This window comes from Polyodon spathula, chromosome 5, assembly GCF_017654505.1.
Source record: "Polyodon spathula isolate WHYD16114869_AA chromosome 5, ASM1765450v1, whole genome shotgun sequence".
Taxonomy (NCBI): domain Eukaryota; kingdom Metazoa; phylum Chordata; class Actinopteri; order Acipenseriformes; family Polyodontidae; genus Polyodon; species Polyodon spathula.
Window position 1 is genome coordinate 45,365,542 of NC_054538.1, and position 23,498 is coordinate 45,389,039.

General features: G+C 43.8%; 1 protein-coding gene across 2 annotated transcripts in view; it reads left to right on the top strand.

The window, feature by feature from the left end:
* Positions 1 to 23,498, top strand: part of xdh (xanthine dehydrogenase) — a 72,886-nt gene that overhangs the window by 30,691 nt on the left and 18,697 nt on the right. For both annotated transcript variants that reach the window (XR_005950352.1, XM_041250651.1), the window contains exons 13-21: positions 1,177 to 1,286; positions 6,038 to 6,222; positions 12,678 to 12,852; positions 13,290 to 13,379; positions 16,655 to 16,824; positions 17,831 to 17,957; positions 18,967 to 19,086; positions 19,626 to 19,722; positions 21,634 to 21,758. Coding sequence is in view for 1 of the 2 variants with exons in the window: in XM_041250651.1 (XP_041106585.1) it covers positions 1,177 to 1,286; positions 6,038 to 6,222; positions 12,678 to 12,852; positions 13,290 to 13,379; positions 16,655 to 16,824; positions 17,831 to 17,957; positions 18,967 to 19,086; positions 19,626 to 19,722; positions 21,634 to 21,758 (1,199 nt within the window). In the remaining variant the exon portion in view is untranslated. The remainder of the gene's footprint in view (positions 1 to 1,176; positions 1,287 to 6,037; positions 6,223 to 12,677; positions 12,853 to 13,289; positions 13,380 to 16,654; positions 16,825 to 17,830; positions 17,958 to 18,966; positions 19,087 to 19,625; positions 19,723 to 21,633; positions 21,759 to 23,498) is intronic.

A 23,498-nucleotide genomic window follows, 5' to 3' on the forward strand; every position in this document is an offset into this window, starting at 1 on the left:
AATAATCATTAATTATTGATTAATTAGGCTCCAGCCAAATCCCATAAAAGGGAGAGCCAGTCCTCCATTAGAGAAGGAGTTGGAAAGTAAGGAAGTGCTGGAGAACTAGAGAGAAACACTGCTACCTAGAAGGTATTTTGTGTTCTTTTGGCCCTTTTGCTTTTGTTGTATGTATTTTCTGTTACTATTGGTTTTGTTATTAAATTCTTCACCCCACAAATTCCCTGTTTTGAGTATTTCCTCCTGGTCTGGGTTTGTGGAGGCGTTCTAATCCCACTACTTACACCAAATGTGAACAGGTGGCTTTGTGGTAACACCAGACCAGGAAGAAATACTCAAAACAGGGAATTTGCGGGGTGAAGGATTCAATAACAAAACCAAAAGTAACAAAGAAAATACATACAATAAAAACAATATGGCGCAAGAGCCAAAAGAACACAAAATACCTTCTAGGTAGCAGTTTGTTTCTCTCCTCCAGTTCTCCAGCACTTACTTTCCAACTCCTCTAATGGAGCACTGTGTGGCTGGAGCCTAATTAATCAATAATTAGCGATTATCTAGTTAAGACTCCAGCCACATTCTCACATTTTTTTGGCAGAGAGGAATTAACCCTATCCCTGCCAAACACCAATAAATATACATGGGCAGAGCTCTTGCTCTGCCTCAATACTGTTCCTTACATTTCTATAAGTATTCTATGATGTTTGGAATCATTCGAAGTAGTTCTGGGTTCTGTTGCTCCACATTGACTTATTGCCTTTGTTACTTAAATTTCCTGGCATGCCTTGAGTTTGTCTGGAGTATATTTCCCTTCAAACCATGTGAAAATGTGGCTTCTCAAATCCGGTAGCCCCACCAATAGAGAGTAAGTGGGCTGAGAAAGTTCAAAGGTTACACTATCACCACATTTGAATAGAATGAGGAGGACTGCTATTCTCAATACTTTGGATTCTCCAGACAAGGTCAAAGCCAGGTAATCCAAAAAACAATGCTATCTTGCCTTTGGAAAGTTTGGTGCTGGATTTGTAAATTAAATTCACCCCAGGTGTAATTAACTGAACATGTTGCCTACATTGTAATTAATTCAGTTAATTAGGCTTAAGTGTAGTATACTAAACAGCTGTTCTAAACCAAATGGCAGGAAGCACCAGTAAAGAAACAATGATTATTTTGTAGGTGGTAAAAGGGTTATCAAGATCGATGACAAGTTTTTTACTGGCTACCGGAAGACTGCCCTAAAGCCTCAGGAAATACTGTTGTCAGTTGAAATTCCATACACAAGACAGGTATGTGATAGGCTTTATAACATTTTTTGTATAACATTTTGGAAATTGTTTTTTTAATGCAATTTATCAACATGTAGTATATATGCATGGACCAGACAAAGTACCAGATTTATTTGCACAATGTATTGAATATTTTTAAGAAACAGTTGCTTGGTTACTTATTTTTTAACTTTAAAAAAAAAAAAATTCCCTATCTTTTTTTCTGGAGCTCTGTATCCAATACAAACGCGCAGTTCTTTTTTTTTTTTTTAAACACTGTATCAGTATAATTAGAATTGTGTTTGTGTTTTAATTTATTTTTAGAGAATATCTGCCGACAGTTCTAGACAATGCAATTTTACCCTACATTCTGAATACGGTAACTGTCCTAGGATGCACTTTTGCTCTCTTCTTTGTAAGGATTTTTACTAAAAGAATTGTTAGCCTTCTTAAAGTAGTACTGCAGTTTGTACTAGAAGTCCTGAATGTATGTAGAAAACTGGTATGTAGGGAACCGGACACTGATTTATATGTTCCTAGTGCCTATTCAATGGAAAGACTAATTTGATTTACACACAGAAAATAGATAGCTTCACTTGTGCCCAGGCATCAAAATTAGACAGGCCGGGAGCCATATGCGCATTTTCTTAACAAATCGGTAAAGATTCTTAAGTTCCAGCTCGACTACACCACTGGGCGTAACCAAGTGATTCAATCCCTGAGAAATGGGTTATCTCTGTACAACCTCACATCTGCAAGTTATGTCATTTCCATTCGGGGCTGTAGAGTCAAAGCTGTGTGGAGTTAAACTCTTTCATGTATTAAAAACATTTGTGAGTATTTAAAGAGAATAAGGTGCATAGATAAAAAGACAAGCAGTAATGCATTATATACCATATGTTAAAATATGCATGTGCACATCTGTGGTAAATTCAAGGAACTGCTGTACTTTTCTGAACACTGTTCACTATAGATTTTGCTCATTAGAAATGTTAATGCACCCTTTTGGATTCTTTACTCAAAGGGAGAGAGGCAGACACTGAAGCTCTTTTTAAGGCTGTTTATTACTGCAACCAACATGCGGCATAAAACCACTACCACTCTGTAGAGTCGCAAAATGAAGTGCAGAGATGATCAGAGACAATTGATCGAACCGATCGTTGCATCAAAGGTTTATTGCAGTGGTCATCAAAATACAGAGCGCTCCGGAGAATAACAGTCACTTCATCAGTAACTAGTGTATTCTGCCAGGGTAAGGCACATACATGGGTTATATAGTTTCTACATAAAATTCCCTGCTCCTATCAGGATTTGGCACTCAGCAGACAATTCATCCATCCCTACCCCCTAAACTCATATACTCAACCAATAGAGGATAGCTGTGGGGCATGATTGCCCCCTCCGTTGTGGTTGTTATGTTCACTTCAACCTGGATTTTATGACCTAGCAAGCAAGCAGGCATTGCCCTTCTTCTACCATCCAGCCACTGCCCCTGGACATCTGACTCAACCTAATGGTGTACTGAAACATTCCACCCTTCCCCCTCCTTTCACAAATTCCTTACTAAACATTGTAAAACCGCACCCAAATGATCGTTGGTTTATACTGCTATCCTGTTTGGTTCCTTCAACTCACTCATGCTGACAACCCCACTACCCCACAGATGCATACATTCTCGTAACCCACGGTAATACATTGATAAACAACAATGAAACAAAACAACCTTATCAATCAACAACAGAACATGACAACACTAATAGGGCAAGAAAACGTTAGGTTACAAATGTAACCCTGGTTCCCTGAAAGAGAAGACGACCAACAAACCTTGCAAGGTCGCATCACTTGCATTCGTGTGTTCAATGCAAAAGAGGAAGTGAGCTCCACGGAACCTGTCGTTCCCTTTCAAGTCGAAGATGGCCAACAACAATACTTTTGGGATAGTAAATTAAAGCCGTCGCGAGGGAGCGTGAGTGGAGACAACAGACAAGGGACTACTCGAAACCGTAATAAAATTAGCGGCGCAAGAGTGCAACCTCAAGGGCCCTTGTGTCTAATGAAGGCATAGAGGGATCTAACATGTTGAGTAGGTAAAACCTGGTGAGTATATGCGGAGTAGCCCAGCTAGCCGCAATACAAATGCCATTCAATTAGGCTCCTCTAAAGAGGGACGTAGCAACTCCTCTGGTAGAGTGCACGGCTACCCGCCCAGGTGGAGGTTGGCCGGCATTAGTGTATGCAGTTGAAACTGTGTCCACAATCCAGTGGGACAGTCACTGCTTTGAGAGGGCTTGACCCAGGGTCCTTTCACTATGACAGACAAAGCGCTGATTAGACTGACGCAGCTCTCTTGTCCTATCCACATAACATCTCAATGCCTGAACTGGGCTGAGGAAATTCAATTTCTGATCCTCCTCTGAAGAAAAAGGAGGGGGATAGAAAGCCTCAGGTTCCACTGATTGATTCAAGTAGAAAGTTCTAACCACCTTAGGGAGGAAAGCCGGGTTTGTGCGTAACGACACCCTGTTGCCATCATCCCAAACATGCATACAGGAACTTTAGCGGAGGTGATGGCTAACAAAAACGCATTCTTCAATAGAGAGATATTTCAACTGTATGGAATTTATAGAATCAAACAGGGCCTTAGAGAGAGCCTACAATACCACGTCTAGACTCTACCTGGGGGGGTTGATCCTTTTTGGAGGACGTAACCGCCGAGCACCCTTTAGAAAACGGGTTGCCAGAACATGAGTGCCTGGGTAACTGACTCAATGGGGACATGACATGCAGATATAGCTGCTAGGTACACTTTCAGCGTAGAGAGGGACCTACCTGCCTCTAGGAGACCTTGCAGAAACTGTAAATAATTGCTATTGGGCAGTAAATGAGGTCATGACCTATGGTTCTACACCAGTTTTGAAAATACATCCACTTAATTGTAGACGTAGAAAGACCTTGTGGAGGAGGCCCTAGCATTCTGTAGAGAATGAACGACTGCATCTGAGAGCCCCAACGCGGACAGACGTTCCTGTTCAGGGGCCAGAGCCACAGTTGGAGTCTCGCCAATTCTAAGTGCCAGAGGGTGCCTCCCAGGGCTGGCCTTGTAGCAGCTGGCAAAGGTTTGAAAACCAGAGAACTGTCACCTCTTCTCTCCATACTTTCTTAAGGAAAACATTGAAGGCATTGAGCTACGGCTGAAGCTGGTGCATATGAAGTAACCCCAGCTGGGGGGTTGATGAAGCCGTGGCCATCAGACCCAGCAACTTCTGACACAACACCAAAAGTACTATTGCACAACGTTTCGTCGCACAACCGGGGCAGTGCATAGACTACAGTGGAGTGGAGCACAGCCTACAACCAGCGGGGAACGAAAAGCAGATGCAGCAGGGCTAAAAGTGCTTTTGTCAGGACTGCGTGTTGTCACAAAACCGGGCAGTGCATAGTTTGCAGCGGAGTGGAGCACAGTTTACTGACAGTACATTGGAAAGGGAACTTTTTTTTTTTACTGTAAAGCAGTAATAAGAAAGACACAGGTAGATACACACAGTGATACAATTACCACGCCAGATGGGAGCTATAATATTTTTATTCTAATTTTTTTAAAACATGCCGAGTAGGCGGGCTGAGACAAGCCGGCTGTGTTGACTCAACAGCAGAGCTGGGTCCCTGTGGAGGATCGCAGGTCTCTCTTTCCTTTTTTATGTCTTTTTTTTTTTAACTGCAAGCAGTAGAAAAAACATACACATACACAGACAAAGCTGTGAGGGAGAAAAATCACTGAAGTGTTTTTTTATTTATTTTGGCCAAACGCACTGAAGGGTGGGCCAAGACAGCCCGACGGTATCAACTTGACAGCGCTGCAGGGCAGAGCCAGGGCCCGGTGGAGGAATCACGTGTCTATTTTTTTTTTAACCTGCAAATAGCAGAGGAAAAAACACAAAACAGCAAATAGCTGTATGGTTAGTAAAGCAGACTACAATAGCAAGCAATATAGGTTTTGAAGGAAATAATTAAAACAACAGGACCGTTGCGCAACATTTAAGCTCAATCTTCACAAGCCAAATTTCTGACTCCGGGGAAGTGGCAAGCCAACTTCCAGCAAAAATTTGCAGGCAATAAAATTGCAGGCAATAATTGCAAGGGAATGCCAGAAAAACTTGAGTGAGAGCTCTTTATACAGGCTCAATCACAGCAACTGGACAAGTTAGTAGTTGCCTAATGTGAGAAAGCAAAGGAGGATGTGAGCTCCGAGCAGTGACTACTTATTCCCTTGGTAGGCGGGACCAAGGGCATCACCCCCCAGAGGGGCCTATCGACCGCTCTGACATAAAATGCTTAGTAAATACCTGACCTGTGGCAAGCATATTCCAAAGGTATTGTTGTTGGTCATCTTCGAATTGAAAAGGAACAACAATTAATAATGATCAAATATTTACAGAATTAATGATTTCCCCCAAATAGTTCCTCAATCCCAGCGTCCTTTGCGCAACTAATTTACAAACCACTGCCAGTCCTTTGACTAACACCTCACACAAACTCCAACAGGCTGCAGTGTGCAGTCGGCTGTGCTTGTTACAGTATGTTACATAATCAAAGTGATCAGTGAAAATAGCTGAACTTGCTTGCTCTTGGAAATCAGGATTCATAACATAAGCAAATTGCCTATATATTGACTCCTCATTCGTAGGAACGTTTTCGTTACCCACATACCAAAGTAGTTAATGAAAGAAGAATGGCTGAAACATAAGGTCAGAGTATTTATTTGTCTTTTGCAGGGACAGTATTTTTCAGCTTTCAAGCAGGCCTCTCGACGTGAAGATGACATTGCCATAGTAAACTGTGGGATGAGTGTCCTGTTTAAAGAGGGCACGAATGTGGTAAAGGAGCTCCTGTTGAGCTATGGAGGAATGGCACCAACTACAGTCCTAGCAGGGAAGACATGTGGAAAGCTTATTGACAGGTAAACAAAGGAAAACAGTCTATTTGTAAATGTGTGTGAAAAGAGCTTTGAAACAGACTGTGGAAGGGGTGTGGGTAATTCACTGACTAGGAGACAGACAGGTGTACTTGAAAACACCACACAGGTGCCCAGTTTTATTTTTAGGCCAGTTCTTATTTTTTTCCGGCAGAGGGCACTGTTGACCGTGGGCTGCCTATCAACGATGATAGACAGCACCACGGAAATACCACAGCTGGTACGTGAACAGGCAAGGTGCTAGGAGACAGACAGGTGTACTTGAAAACACCACACAGGTGCCCAGTTTTATTTTTAACAGTTCTTACTTTTTCCGGCAGAGGGCACTGTTGACCGTGGGCTGCCTATCAACGATGATAGACAGCACCACGGAAATACCACAGCTGGTACGTGAACAGCAAGTGCACTCGCAGGTGCTCAAAGAAATAATAATGAAAACAGAAGGCGAAAAGAACAAGGGAAAATAAAACAGTAATAAAACTACAAATAAAAGGTGCTGCACTCGGACGACCCGGATCACCGTCCTACTCTATCGGCTATCTAGCCTGCTCTTTCACAATACGCCGGGGTCTGCCCAAGGATTCCCCGCTCTCTCTCTCTCATGTCGCCAACCTGCCACGACTGCTGGTCGGGGTTGGTATGGGAAAAATAAAAAGAGAGCTGTGAATCTTTATTTTTCTCCCGGCTGATTCCCGGTCCCGAATCAAAGCTTCCGCACTCTTAGCGCGTCTAACTGGGCAGACCTGAGGAAACAACAGAGCGTTATTTTATAGGACCGACAATCACCCAAGACCCGCCTCTCGGCCATTCAGAGAGGGGGAAAGTCCACACACCCACTTTCCCACCTCCCCGTGTCACTGCCATGACTCACAGGCGGTTGTTGGGCGACTGCCGCCCTCTTCCTGCAGCCCGTGAACACGCCAGCAGAGTCAGCACAGATCTCTCCTTGTTACATATCCTTCCCCTCAGAATGACACCACCGGTTCATTCGAAAATCCTACACCCCCATGCCTTCCCGAGAGAAAAAGTCTGCGTTTTGATGCAGCTTTCCTGCTCGGTGGACTACCCTGAAGGCATAGGGCTGCAAGGCCAAGTACCACCGTGTGATTCTGGCATTGCTATCTTTCATCCGGTGAAGCCATGCTAAGGGGGCATGATCTGTAACCAGGGTGAAGTGTCGCCCCAGGAGGTAGTACCGGAGTGACTCGACTGCCCATTTTACCGCGAGACACTGCTTCTCGATGGTGCTATAATTTTTCTCGCGGGGAAGGAGCTTTCTGCTGATATACAGGACTGGGTGTTCGCTTCCCCGAACCTCCTGCGACAACACTGCCCCGAGACCTGTCTCTGACGCATCCGTCTGCAGGGTGAACCTCTTACCAAAATCCGGGCTGCATAGTACTGGCTTACTACACAGCCTCCGCTTCAAGGCGAGAAAGGCCCTCTGGCACGACTCCGTCCACTGAACCGTATTTGGGGCAGCCTTCCGGGTGAGGTCTGTCAAGGGAGCAGCGAGCGTAGCGAAACTCGGGATGAACTTTCTATAATAGCCCGCTAGTCCCAAGAAAGAGCGCACCTGGGTTTTGGTTGTAGGAACCGACCAGTCAGCCAAGGCTTTCACCTTAGCAACTAGCGGTCTGATCTGGCCGCCCCCTACTCGATACCCCAAATACTCCGACTCACTCTTCCCAATGGCACACTTCTTTGGGTTAGCAGTGAGCCCCGCCTCCCGCAAGGATTGCAGCACCGCCGCTACCTTACACAGATGACTCGGCCAATCCTCACTGTGGATAACCACGTCATCTATGTAAGCAGCGGCGTACTGCTGATGGGGCCGCAAGATGCGATCCATCATCCGCTGGAAAGTGGCGGGGGCTCCGTGCAACCCAAAGGACATGGTTCTGAATTGGTACAACCCGAAGGGAGTCGAAAACGCCATCCTCTCTCTAGATTCCGGAGTCAGGGGTATCTGCCAGTACCCCTTCGTTAAATCCAGTGTCGTCATAAAATGAGCCGTGCCTAGACGCTACTCGGGGCATTGGATAAGCGTCAAATTTCGATTTCTCATTGATTCGTCTGAAATCAATGCAAAATCGAGTTGACCCGTCTGGCTTATCGACTAAAACGATTGGACTGTTCCAGTCACTTTGGGACTCTTCTATTACCCCCAGTCTCAGCATTTTGTCAATTTCCGCTTTTATTACCTGTCTTTTACGCTCAGGTATATGGTACGGCCTCTGGCGAACTAGCGCCCCCGGCTCAATATCAATGTGATGATGGGCTACTCGAGTCTGCCCCGGGACTGAAGAGAACACGTCAGGAAACTCCGCCACCAGACCGTGAGCCTGACATTTCTGCGTTGGTGTCAGATTCTCAGCAATCTGTACCGATCCTTTTCTTGCCAACACAGAAAGATCAGGTCCTAGGTCCGTGACGTCATCTGCATGCGCCACTAGCAACGCCTCTGGCTGTAACCAAGGCTTTAAGAGATTGATATGGTAAATGTGTTTCTCTGTCCGTCGCTCCGGCTGGCAGATCTCATAGTCCACCTTCCCAACCTGGCGTGTAACCTCAAAGGGTCCTTGCCACTTAGCCAAGAGTTTCGACTCAGAACTGGGTAATAAAAGAAGTACCTTATCCCCCGGCTGAAATGTGCGCAACCGGGCTCCTCGGTTATATTGTGTCTCCTGTCTGTGCTGCGCCTGCTGCAAATTGTCATGCGCCCATTTTCCAACAGACTCAAGACGTTTGCGCAGGTCCAACACATACCGGACGGTATTGGTCGAATTGTCCTGCTGCTCCTCCCACATCTCTCTGACCAGGTCGAGCACGCCCCGGGGTCTCCGCCCATACAGCAGCTCGAATGGTGAAAACCCCGTAGAAGCCTGGGGAACCTCTCTGATCGCAAAGAGAAGGGGAGGAATCAGCTGGTCCCAGTAACGCACATCACTACGAATAAATCTGCGCAACATGTTCTTAAGGGTCTTATTAAAGCGTTCCACCAAACCGTCGGTCTGAGGATGAAACACCGAGGTCCTAATGGTCTTAATTCCCAAAAGCTTACATGTTCCGCGGATTAGCCGGGACATAAAATTGGTGCCTTGATCGGTTAGTATCTCTTTGGGAATCCCCACCCGGGAGAAAACCTTCACAAGCTCGTTGGCAACAGACTTAGCGGACATAGATCGGAGGGGAATTGCCTCTGGATAACGCGTAGCGTAATCCAGAATGACAAGTAGGTGGGTGTATCCTGCCGCACTCCTTTCTAGTGGCCCAACTATGTCCATCCCAATACGCTCAAACGGAGCTTCCACTAGGGGCAAAGGCACCAGTGGGGCTCGTGGAACGGCTCTAGGGCTGGCCTTCTGACATTCCCCACAACGCTCACAAAACCGCTTAACATCGCCATCCAGCCCCAGCCAGAAGAACCGTGACACAAGCCTTGCTTTAGTTTTATCCCTTCCCAAATGACCAGACAGGGGAATAGCGTGAGCCAGCTGCAACAAATCCTCCTTAAAGGGCTGAGGAATGAACAACTGATGACGCACTTCACCGGTCTGGGGTAATTTATCAACACGGTACAGTAGGTCTCGATCAATTTCAAAGTGGGGGTACGTGGCGGCGCGTCTGGGCTCGACCACCCGACCATTAACCACCGCTGCTTGGTCAAAGAGCCTGCCCAGCACGTCGTCACGCCCTTGCTCGAGTCGGAAGTCACGGGAGCGAGCTAAGAAATCAGCTCCCATGGCTTCCAACTCGGGGTCAGGTCGGTCCCGAGCAGAGGCAGCCGAGCCAGACCCCTGCGCTGGCTCCGCGACCTCCCCCCCGGACTCTTCACCAACCGCCCCCACCTGAAACTTCTCCGACTCCCTCCATTGCCAGCCCTCATTCTTAGCGATCCGACGCTCCCGTTTAGTTTTACGGGGTTTAAATCTATGGCAAAACCATTCTGGATCGCGAAAGGGAAAAATCTCTCCAATTACTTCCTCTTTCTTAGCCAATAAAGAAGACGGGGCTGTCAGAGCAGCCAACCAATCTTTAAACTGCTCACAGTCCCGTCCCAGAACTACTGGTACCGGCAATCGAGGACATAATCCTACCTGCACCTGCGTCACCTGCTGGCCAATAGTCATACACACATTTATCTTGGGATAGGAGCGGACATCCCCATGAATACATTTAATATGCACCCGTCCCAATATACGTTTATGCCCCGGTGAGATTAGGCTCTCCTGTACTAGAGACTGACTACACCCTGAGTCCAGGAGAGCCTGGGTTTTTGTACCATCCACTGTCACAGGAATAACAAAACCCGTGTGCTGAAGTGACTGAGGTAATTGAACGCGCCTACCTGGTCGGCTGAGGTCACACTCCATCACGGGGCAGTCCCGGGAAAGGTGGCCCACCTCCCTGCACGTCCAACACCTCGGTGGGCTGGTTTCTCTCCCCGAAGTTTTGAAAAGAGGGGGAAACACAGGAGCCATAAAAGGGGCTCGCCGATAAGGCGTCCGCGCGAGACCCCGGTCCGACACAGCAGCAGCCCGTGGGTATCCCCACCCTGCCCCAGTACCCGGGCCGGGAGCTCCCGCCGACACCCCCTGACCAAATCCTGGACTACCCCTACCCCCCAGTCCCTTCGCCCTTTCCGGGGCCAGTTGAGGGGGCGATCCAGTAGCCGCACTCCTCCCGGGCAGTTTCGCGGGCGTTGGTTCTGCTGCCTGGTACCGCTTGGCAAGCTCGACCGCCCGGTCCAGCGTGTCTGGTGCCTGCCGCTGGACCCACAGCCGAGGTTCCGGGGCTAGACATTCCAGGAAGCGCTCCACCACGATCATCTCCACCACCCTGGCTTTGGTGTTCAGCTCCGGGTTCAACCAACCCAGTGCGTAATCCTTCAGACGGTGGGCGATGGCTCGTGGGTGCTCCCCTACCGCAAACTGCTCCTCTCGGAATTTCTTCCGATACCCCTCCGGTGTGGCCCCCACGCGATTAAGGATGACGGTTTTCAGCGTGGGGTAATCCATCATCCGATCCGGGGACAGCGTTCTCGCTGCTGCTTGCGCCTCCCCCGTGTTCTGAGGAAGCAGGTAACTAGCCCACTGGGCTGGATCCCACCCGGCCGAGGTCGCCATGGCCTCAAACACCTCCAAATAGGCGTCAGGTCGATCCTCGGCCGTCATTTTTGTGGGGCGTTGCAACTGGGGGTCTGGAGCTGCGGGTCTTGCCGCCTCCTGCACTGCTGCGGTGAGCGTCTGGCGCAGGAGGTCCATCATCGCAGCAAACTGCGTGGCATCCATGGCTCGTCTGCTCCTTCTATAGGTGCACTGCTTGGGGCAGTGCCAGTGAATCCCACAGACAGACAGGTGTACTTGAAAACACCGCACAGGTGCCCAGTTTTATTTTTAGACAGTTCTTACTTTTTCCGGCAGAGGGCACTGTTGACCGTAGGCTGCCTATCAACGATGATAGACAGCACCACGGAAATACCACAGCTGGTACGTGAACAGGAAGGGCACTCGCAGGTGCTCAAAGAAATAATAATGAAAACAGAAGGCGAAAAGAACAAGGGAAAATAAAACAGTAATAAAACTACAAATAAAAGGTGCTGCACTCGGCAGCGTTATCCCGGTCGCCGCTACCCGCACGACCCGGATCACCGTCCTACTCTATCGGCTATCTAGCCTGCTCTTTCACAATACGCCGGGGTCTGCCCAAGGATTCCCCGCTCTCTCTCTCTCTCTGTCTCGCTGTGATTCTTTATTTTTCTCCCGGCTGATTCCCGGTCCCGAATCAAAGCGTCCGCACTCTTAGCGCGTCTAAGTGGGCAGACCTGAGGAAACAACAGAGCGTTATTTTATAGGACCGACAATCACCCAAGACCCGCCTCTCGGCCATTCAGAGAGGGGGAAAGTCCACACACACACTTTCCCACCTCCCCGTGTCACTGCCATGACTCACAGGCGGTTGTTGGGCGACTGCTGCCCTCTTCCTGCAGCCCATGAACACGCCAGCAGAGTCAGCACAGATCTCTCCCTGTTACACAGACTTTAAAGTTATAAGTGTAAAAATTTGTCAGGATGTTAACAATGAAAAGAAAAAATATAGCTACATCATTTAATCAGTTGTAGTAACTCTTGGGGACGTATAATGCTATATTTTTCAGAGCCCCACTACTTACTCTTTAATGAGCAATCCTTTTTTATAGCAAAAAAGCCATCCATTGGCAATCCTGCAAACACATATTATACAATGCAATACATTTTTCAATATTGCATCTTGACAGTGAACTTAACAGCCTTGGCACATAAGAGGCTCAAGACGTACCGCCATAGGCCTCCAGTCAGAATCTTAGTGAAGTAGATGATGATCAATTGGTGGTTACAGTTGGTGGTGACTTTAGTGAACAACCAGAGCACATGGTGACAGAAAACAATGTTCTACAGAGAGTGGAATGAGGAGCTTCTGCAGGAAGCCTGTTGCCTGTTGGCCGAGGAGATGAGCCTGTCTCCTTCAGCTCCCGGGGGGATGGTGGTGTACCGGCGCACACTGACACTCAGCTTCTTCTTCAAGTTCTACCTGACTGTTCAACAAAAACTGATCAAGGATCTTGGGGCTAATGTAAGCATTCACAAACCTTGATTTTCTTTGCTTAATTTGTTCCATTTTTAGGTATCCAGAGATTTTGGGCTTGGTATCCATGAAGAGATAAAGTTGTCCTGTTAAATATATGCAAAGGATTTTAATGAGCAAACCATTCCACAAGCACAATGGTACCCCAAAATATGATCAATTTTTAGGAATGCAGAACAACAGGATTTCAAAAATGTAATTGTGATTGCCAATGTGTTGTGTATGACAACAAATTATAACAATGCTCGTTTCTTCAAATGTTTTGCTTACAGTAGTTAAAGTATGATTATTTATTCACGGATGCAAATATATTTAGTAAGCAAGGGGTCTGTGCTGGGGTAAAATATTTGTACCACAAGTTTTCTTCTGTTTTCAGCATACATTTTGCTCCTTAGAGAGACCTTTTTATCCATGTTTCTTTCCAGAACTATCATGCTGAACACTTACCTCCAGGCTACGCTAGCGCTACAGAGTTGTTCCATAAAGATCTTCCATCCAGTGTCCAAATTTTCCAGGTACCTTTTGAAACTGTTCTGTAATTTTTTTTAGAGACTTGACCTGTATGCACATTAAAATGTAAGACTGAAACCAAATGTATGACTAAACATGCAATAAAAGAGTTCAAAGTGAGTGGTTTTACAGTGCTATGACACAACACCAATACTTTAGCATTTGTAATGAACTCTCCATAAGCTGAGTTGGGTAATATAAAATTGAGTGTCTGATTCTCAAATGGAGCCTAGCTTTTTTGGCACTTTATCTCACTGGAGACCAGATCCTCAGTCGCAATCTTTTTCAATATGGTTATAGTGGTGTCCAATGGGTGAAGAATCAAACTGCTGACAGTTAGAATTGCATTTAATAATTACTTTTTACTTTGGCACCATGTACAGTCTTTCCCCAAAGTGACTTATGGGACTCTGGGAGTACAGAGCCCTGCATGTAAATAGGGGGCAGGGCTAAACCCTAGAAGAAATGCATTATTTTGGGGTGTGTTTAATATTTTGAGTTGTTGAAAGGAGAACAAGAGAGAAAAAGAGAGTGGAAGAGAAACTGGAGACTGGAAACTGGAAACAAAAATGAAAGTAAAAGAAAATAACAATTGCTTGTTTTGGGGTGGATAAATTAATTTAGTGTTCGAGATTTGTTTTGTATACACTTATTTTGGCTCTGTGAACGTTTTGTTTACCATTTATGTTTAATAGATACATGCAGAAGTGCTTTCACTCGCAGTAGCTGTGTGTCTTTATCAGTCATCCTGCCACATATCGTATCAGAGTGGGATTACAGTGTCTCCACGGACCCAGGCCAAAACAAGTACTATGGGTACACATTTTAATTTTTTTGAAGAAAATAATTTTTTTGCAAAGAACATAGAGAGGTACAAGGGCTGGCTGAGGGACCCCAGCACCCCCCTGTTGCTGAGAACAGAAGGGAGACACCTACTGGGGTACATCCACCTGAATATCTTCTTGGACTTCATCAGGCTGAAGCCAGAAGTCCAGCCAAAGGGATCAGCTGAGCATATCCAGGACTGATGGAAGCTTTGGAAAAGATGACCCAGTTAGTAGACTGGGTCTATGAAGAGCGAGAGGCAGAGCAGTCCCAGTTGGCCCGTGCTGGTTTCCCAAAGTGCTCCTTCTGCCTTGCACTCTGGAAGCTGACTGGGGCCCAGACACAGACCTGGAGTGGGAGGAGCCAGAGCATCCAATGTCGAACTGGGAGGAGCCAAAGCATTCAATGCCCAGAAGGGGAGAAGCCAGAGCGTCCAGCACCCAGAAGAGAGCTTAAGCGTCCACCGCCCAGAAGGATGGAGCCTGAGCATTCAGCGCCCAGGAGGGGGTAGCCCGAGCATCAAGAATCCAAGGGGGAGAGCCCAAGGGTCCATGGTCCAAGAGGAGGGAGGCCGAGCATCCACAGCTCAAAAAGGGGAAGCCCAAATGTCCAAAGCACAAGAAAGGGAAGCCAGAAACAGAAGGAGACTACCTGCTGCTCCCACCTCCACTACCAGAGGAAAATTATCCGCTGCTCCTGCCTCCACCACCAGAGGAAGATTAACTGTTGCCTCCAACACCAGAAGGCAACCAGCCATGCTGACCTCAGCAGCCGCTGCATGAGCTGTTGAGGGAAACATTGCAAAAGCAAGAGGCTTAACCATTGCCATTGCCTCCCGAGGGTCCCCACCTGCCGTCGCCTCCAGAGGGTCCACACCTGACGTCTCCTCCAGAGGGTCCACACCTGCCATCACCTCCTGAGGGACTGCCAAACCTGCAATGCCTAGGGGTTCCAAGCCTGTATTGCCCGGGGATGCCAGTTCACCATTGCCTGGGGATGCCTGCATGTCACTGCCCGGGGATGCCAGCACATCCTCACCCAGGGATGCCTGCTCGTCATCACCCCGGGATTTTTTGTTTCTACAAACGGCAGTTTCGCTGCTGGAAATTCTGTGGCCAGAGACCAAGAGGAGGGAGCTGCTGGCTATAGAAAAGGGGGGGAGGTCAGGAGACCACCTCCGCCACAACCCCAACCATCACCCCTGTGCCATAGCCCGGCACTTGGGTGTTGGATCCTTCAACCCGGGGGGAAATCTCGACCTATGGTTGCTGTGCCTGACTCCCAGGTCACGGCATCACCAAGCACAGCTGGTCGCCTGGTCTCCTGCTCTGCTCCCACATTTTGGGATGTATTTAACATTGTGGGTTGTTGAAAGGAGAACAAGAGAGAGTGGAGGAGAAAGAAATTGGAAACTGGAAACAAAAATGAAAGTAAAAAGAAAATAACAATTGCTACATGTGCTGGGTTAGTACAAGCGTGGTACTTTTTTATGGTGGAGTGTCACAGATGGCTTTGTGTGGGGTGAGGGTGGTGATGTCCAGTTCAGGAAGCAGTAGTCAAAACAAGGAATGGTGGGGTAAAACTGAAGCGCTTTTATTAAATAATAAACAAAATAAAGATTTATACAAAACGAAACATCAAACAAAAAGGGCACAAGGGCCAAACAAACAAACAGTAACAAGTAGTACGCTGGTTGCGAAACCACCATACGTAGCAATTGTTTACTTCTTTTCACAAACTCACGTTTCTCCTCTGACACTCTCTGCTTTCTGAGCCGAGAATGGGTCTTTTATATTCATGGCTATTAATAAATAACCTTATTAAGGTTCCAGCCACATTCCCACAAGAGTTCTAGGGAAGGGGTTTTAACTCATTATATACACATTATAAGACCGGCTTTTTCGCTGGTCTCAAACAGTAAATAATAAAAGAGGGATGGTCCTCGATAAATAAACTCGCACATAAACACAATAATAATGATTAGGACAGACGGCTTCGTCCGCCCGTATATAAATACGATGATAATACTACTACAACTACGACTACTACTACTACTAATAATAATAATAAATGAAAATATACTTAAGTAAATACCAAGAGGTGGGCACTTTGCCATAAGGAGGAATTATTTAGTGTTCCAGATTTGTTTTGTATGCACTTTTATTTTGGCTTTTTGAATGTTGTTTTTTTTTTGTTTAATAAATATGGGCAGCAATGCTTTCTGTCGTCCTGCCACAGGGACATAAATACAAAATCCATGGTAGCTCAATTGTTGAGTAATATGAAGCTGTGTCTGTCTATGAAATCGTCACTGAATGACCATAGCAAACACTTTATTTAATTATTAGAGTCGAATTTAAGACAATTATTTTACCATGGTTTTAAAGAGTCATAACAAACCCACTTTGTGATAAGTGTTTTTGATCATTTCAATTTTTTATTTGGATCTGTTCAGGCTGTGCCCTCCGGACAGTCTATGGAGGATGTGGTAGGGAGACCAGTTGTACATCTGGCAGCTCTCAAACAAGCCACTGGCGAGGCCATTTATTGTGATGACATGCCCAGATATGAAAATGAGCTTTACTTAACACTGGTTACGAGCACCAAAGCTCATGCCAAAATCACGTAAGTATCTGGTGACAAAATCATCTTCTTACTTGTTTCCTGTATCATATCCAAAACTCAAAAAGTCCATTAATAATAAATGAATTATTCCAAAGGTAAAAAAAAAACAAAGTGGTTAATGAGAACAAGAAATGTTTTTTAAAGCTTTGGTTATTTCACAAAGTCACTTGCTTTATGATAAACAATGGAGTTTAATCACAATCACCTAACCTGATGTAGTCACACCTGCCATGTTTTCTGGTTTGATTGGTTGTTAAAAGTCATGTAGAAGCAGGTGTGTGTGTGTGTGTGTGTGTGTATATGTATATATATATATATATATATATATATATATATACCACCCACTCGATATATTGCGGATGTCAGGGTCCGCTATAAATCCAATATATATCAAGGGCTGCAATACAGCGAGAGACCCACAGAAAAACAAATAGGCTAACAAACACTGTACAACCACTCCCTCGTTTTATCAAGGGCGTCAAGGTCCAATACAAATCCTCGATGCAATCAGTTTTTTCTCATTTTTCATATAAAAAGAAGCATACCGTTTTAATTTGTACTGCGGAGGGTAATTGCTTTTCATCAACTTCAGTCTCCAATTTATTTCATGAGTCTTCCTCTCCTTTCTCAAATGCACAAACCCGCTGCATTGAAAGAATCCATTCTCAACACAGGAGGCTTGTTGCTAGGGAGCTGACATCACTGCCTTGAGACTTTTGCGAGTGCATTGCTGCCACAAGTGAACACCTTGTTGGTTAAAATAACTGCTTCAGCATAGTTATTTAGTTTGCTTTGTGTTATTGTGCAATGCATGTGTATATAACAGTATGATATTAATACTTTGTTTTTAATTATTTTGTCTATTTTTGTTTGTGTGTGTGTGTGTGTATATATATATAAAACTAAACCTTTACTAATAATCCTAGCTCCAGATTAATAATAAAAACATCACCCTGGTTTTGAAATTAACACACAAGTTGATGACTTATCTGACTGTGTTATTCAGCTCCATTGATACAGCAGAAGCCATGGAAATGCCTGGAGTTGTGTGTTTCCTGTCCTATAAAGACATTCCCGGGAGCAACATAACAGGATCAGTGGTTATGGATGAAACAATCTTTGCTGAAGACACGGTACGCAAACAGGGCTCCCAAAAAGTCAGTGGACATTCAGTATCTCATAGGGATATATCTTCATAGTAGGGCATGTCAGACACAATTTTCTTTTAATTGAGGGGCCAGGTTAATGGTTATACTGTGGTGTTGGAGCGGAACTTGGAGAGAAGACATGTTTGAGAGCCCTTTTGAGGCCACAAGGGTGCTTTAAACTTCTGAGTAGTAAAAAGTCACCAGGATGTGTTGACTGAAACAAAATATGTTCACTAAGTGATTCTAAACAAAATAAATAATACATTTAGTTAAGCTAACTGTGATATTAAGAATATGGTTAAGTATCAGCAATTCATAACAATGCAATATATATATATATATATATATATATATATATATATATATATATATATATATATATATATATATATAATATATTTTTATCAACACCTGTATAAAATATTTTATATATAATATATATACAAATATGCAAAGATATATATATATATATATTTTAAACACCTGGTAAATTCCTTATTTGAAAAATGTTTGTATTTTCACCCATATCTGAGTCAGTACTCCTCGCACACAATTTCAATCTAAAGCTCCTGCACATTTACTTGGCATGAATCTGCTAATTCTGAAATGCACTGTTTGTTAGTGACTGTGGGCCTGTTATTGGGAGTTGAAAGACTGTAATGTTCAGCTGGACCAGAACAGACTACAGATTACAGACTACAGACTACAGACTACTGGACAGCATAAGGTTCTTTGAAAGGCTAAAGGGACTTTTTAATCTTTTGGACTCCCTTGAAACAGGACTTGAATTTCTAGCAGTGTATTGAACTAGTACAAAATATAACCAAAGTCATTTAAAAAATGTCTTTATACAAACGTTTTCAGTTTGTAAGTGCTGTTTATTAAAATCCTCTGCAATGGCAATTATCTGTAGATATTCTACATATATAACTCTGATATAACTCAGGACACTTTTCTCTTAATGTTTATATTCGTATTCCATTTTGTCTTTTAGGTAACCAGTGTTGGGCACATTATAGGGGCAATTGTTGCAGATACACAAGCCCATAGTCAAAGAGCTGCCAAGGCTGTAAAGATCACATATGACGAACTTAAAAGGACTATCACTATTCTGGTAGGGGCAGAATTTATTTTTGCTGATTTACATTACGAATAGTGTGGAAGGAGCCTAAAGTAAAAAATACTGGATTTAGGGGGTATTGGGATTACACATTTTGAAAGATCACTGCCAGTTGAACCTTGTGCTTTCTCCTGGATACAAGCAGATATATAATTTGAAATAAGTGCCAGTCAAGCCCTGTATAAAAGTGGATGGTGATAGCTGGAGTATTTTAAGGAATTGGCACAAGGTTGGTATTTTGCAGACAGTAAGAGTGATGCAGTGGGTACTATGTAAACTATTATTTTTTGCAAAGTGGCTGGCCACTTGAGAGCAGGATTGAGAAGAAAATGTGGGGCTCAAATTAAGGAGAAGTAGAGTTTAGTATGACAGTATGTAAAACTATGTTTGCCTGACCCTTATTATGAAACTCTCTTTGAAATATATTTGAATACATTTTCAAGCAAGGCCCATTTATAAATGTAGACAATAAGCCACTGGTGATAGATTGAAACCAATAACTCAAATAATTAATTTTCATTTTTTTCACATAGGATGCAATTGCAAATAAATCATTTTATCAACCTATAAGAAAGATAGAAAGAGGGAACATCGATAAAGGATTTCAAGAGGCTGACCATGTAGTGGAAGGTAAGGGGCTCTTTGAAAAGTGTTATTCTTTACTTGAACTTGTTCAAACAAAATCATCGGTTTTATGCCCTTGTGGCAAAGTGGTTTACACACCATCACAAGTTCAATAGTGAGTGCTCCTAGTGCAAGTGGTGAATTATACAGTAGTTAGTGAAACAGCAGTGCAGTGGTGTAGTCCGGGGTTGGTGCTGGCTTTTAGCGACAGCTCCCGGATAGTTTAGCCATCTGATAATGACAATTAAAATTATTATTAGACAGACAAAAACAACACGAAAAACACTCACAGTTAAATCACACTTATAAGTCCTTGTCGTCAGGTGTAAGTGATGTGGGGAACAGCAAATGTCCAGACAGTACTTATCCCAAAAGAAAGGTCTGTGTTTATTAAACACAACAGAAAGAGTCCACCCCTCTACCAGCAATGCTATTCGAATTGCAAACCCGATAATAATAAATAATAATAATAATAATAATAATAATAATAATAATAATAATAATCTAAGGGACTATGTCCATCCAGCGTCCTCCGTGCACGCAAGTGTGCATGCTCAATTCCGAGGGATCGTGGTGCAAGTGTTCGTGGTGCTGTGAAGGGAAGTACTCAGGGTTGCCTGCTGGTTTTGTAGCTGCAGCTGCGTGGTGCTCACTCCTCCTATGCAATACAACATACATGTAACCAAAACAATAAAACAACACAGGCTCTGGCCATCTGTTTACGTTTTGTCAGCGCAAGGCGGCGTACTGATGAAGGTGCTTCTGCTTTGTACCCGCAAACTTCTCCATGCAATCAACCCGTCACCATGGTTTCTCCAATAGAGGGCCATCCTGCAGCTGATTGCAATGGAGTCCTTCTGGGTACGTGCAATTACCTTGCAGTCCTTCCGGTTTCCACCTACAGTCAAGGTGGTCCATCTAGGAGGCAGCGTACCAGCATCCTTACACAGCGCCCTTTCTAATCGGGAGGGAGATTTACAACATTGATCTTTTCTCTCTTTACAAGTCTTTCCGTAACCATAATGAAGGAACAGATTGCTTTTCCACCTCCCCTGATATACCCTCAGTCACGGCCCCTTCGGTAGCGGGTGCAATCACGTCTCCTCCAATTCATGACTGACACATTGCTTACCGCATTAAGGCGCTGACTTCTGGTATTGTGACTCTGCCCCCTTTCTGGATGGTTGACTTCTGACTGACCATGGAATGCACTGCCAAACCATCCAGTGGGGGCACACTGTTCCTGTTATATAGCTCCCTCACAGGTCAGGAGGGAGATTGTTTGCTAGTATTAATTCGCTCTCTGTCACAGTCCTTAGACAAATATTGTTGCTGTTTTCTAAATTAAAAGAATTATTGGGAATTGCCACAACAAATCATATAGGGATCTATTTTAATGATCTAAACACAAACATACATATGTTACTATATGAATCATTAAATAATAAGTAGCTTCAAATTTCATTTTATTGTTTCATTGTCCCTTTTATGATGTATGCAATCATTCTAAATTGTTCTCATTGAAATAACTCTAATACTGTGTTTTTTTTATGCTAAGGTGGTTTTACTTGAGTTCAAGAGCTGCTCTTCGGTTCTAGTTGCCTACCATGGATATGTAACCTCGGCTACAAATAAGAGTCAACACATCTAGTGAACTGCCCGTTTGTATACTGTACGAGTTTATTTTAGTTTTGTTGATAATATGTGCTGTGCACTTAATGATGCCGGTGCTTACTAATATAAAGACACTTAGCTGATCTAGCCTACATTACAAATGTCTATGGCAGGCAACAAGAACTGAAGAGCAGATTCTGAAATATTACATCTTTTTATACATACAATTTTGAACAAAATATTGTCATATGTACTGTCCAAGTCTCATTACATTTGCTAATACCTGTACGATTCTTTCCAAAGGGGAGATGCACATGGGAGGACAGGAACACTTCTATCTGGAAACTCATTGCACTTTGGCAATTCCCAAAGGAGAAGATGGAGAAATGGAATTGTTTGCATCAACCCAGGATGCTACGAAAACACAGGTGTGTAAATCAGTTATTGTTGCAGACAAAGTAGCATACGTCCAAATGCCTCACATGACTGATTAATTTCTTGCGAAAGTGGAATACTTGCTAGTATATTAAAACTGTGTCTGTTACAAGCAAGATTCAATCACACGGCACAGACTGTGATATAGTTCTTGACTGCACTGTACTGTAGGTGCTTGGTAGGCAGATTTCCATTAGCACTTTAAGGTCCGGGATTGTGTTAATACGATCATAATGAAGCGGGCTTCTCGGATGCAATCGTGTAAACACGACAAAAAAACACTTCATTTTGATGACTTACAGGGTCACTTTACTTTGCAGTACAGGCTTGAAAAACATATCATTGCATAGGGGAGGGACTTGCATTCATTTCCTGGTAGTTTTTTTTTTTCGTGTGATGTCATTTAGTTGGGCATTTAGTGTCTAAAGGGCAGTGTGGCAGAGCAAAGCTCTGCCCTTTAAATTGGCAGGGATGGGGTTAACTTCCCCTGCCTGCCTGGGTTTATTATGTTCAGGTGGCTGGGGTTGATTAGTTGATTAGGTTGATTAACGATCAATCAGCGCCCAGCCACCTGATATAAAAGGAGGCCTCAGCTTCTCATTTGGGAGAGGGAGCTGAGGAAGCAGGTTGGTGTTTGTTTTGTGGTTTTTGAATTTTCTAAATCCAGTGAAGGCATTGCCCAGCCTGGAAACTATTTTTGTGAGTTTTGTTTTTGCTTTATTTGTGTTTGAGTATCTGTTATTTTGCCTTTGTGCACTTTATTTTTGTTTATTTATAATAAAATAGTTATTTTTTTGAACTGCAGTCTGTCTCTGGGCCTCTAGCCACTCGCCAGCCTGCCACAGGCAGAGACAGTTTACAGCATCCAGGCTGAGACAAAAGCAAGAAGCAAAACATCACATGGACTTGTTTAGAGCTAATAAAAAAGGGGAACACTGTAAATCTGACTAATAATTATATTAGAACCATTTATAATCTGTCTTAGTATATTATTGTAACATTCATAAATATCAAGAAACGAGTGAATGTAAGCATATACTATTTCATGAACCAGTGTCACGGGAAATAAGTTAGCCGTGAAATAAGTTAGCATTTGCCTTTTTGAGCCTTTCTACGCATGCGCGAATCTTAGAGGTTAAGCCGCCGACTTTCTGTCTGTGTAATTTTAATCAGAACAGACTGTTATCGCAATGTTTCCAGTATGTCGAGTAAATTGTTTTACTCTTAAAAATGTTGTCAGGATCTTTATTAAAAGCTACGTTATACGTGGTAAAAATCTAAAACATGTCACTGTAATATTAATAACAAGTTTTTCACATTATTATTTAATAATATGTTAACGTTAGGCTACATGTATATGGGTTATGACATAAACTGAAATAATTTATCATTTGTCGTGCAATTTATTTTTATGTGTGTATATATATATATATATATATATATATATATATGTGTGTGTAATAACAGTTTCTAATACGACATGTTATCTATTATTTAACAATAGGTGTTGTTTAATTCCCAGTTTACAAAGACGCGGCAAACTCTCACCAGAGTTATCATTTTTTATTTGTAATCACCACGGATATTTATAGTTTTTCTTCGTACAAATAATACAGCGAAAGAGAAATAAATACATAAATTCTATGTGTTGACATACTGTATCAGAAAACATTATGCATTTGTCTTGCGATTTATTTTGATGTGCAATTAGCCTATATACTGCGGTTGTAAGA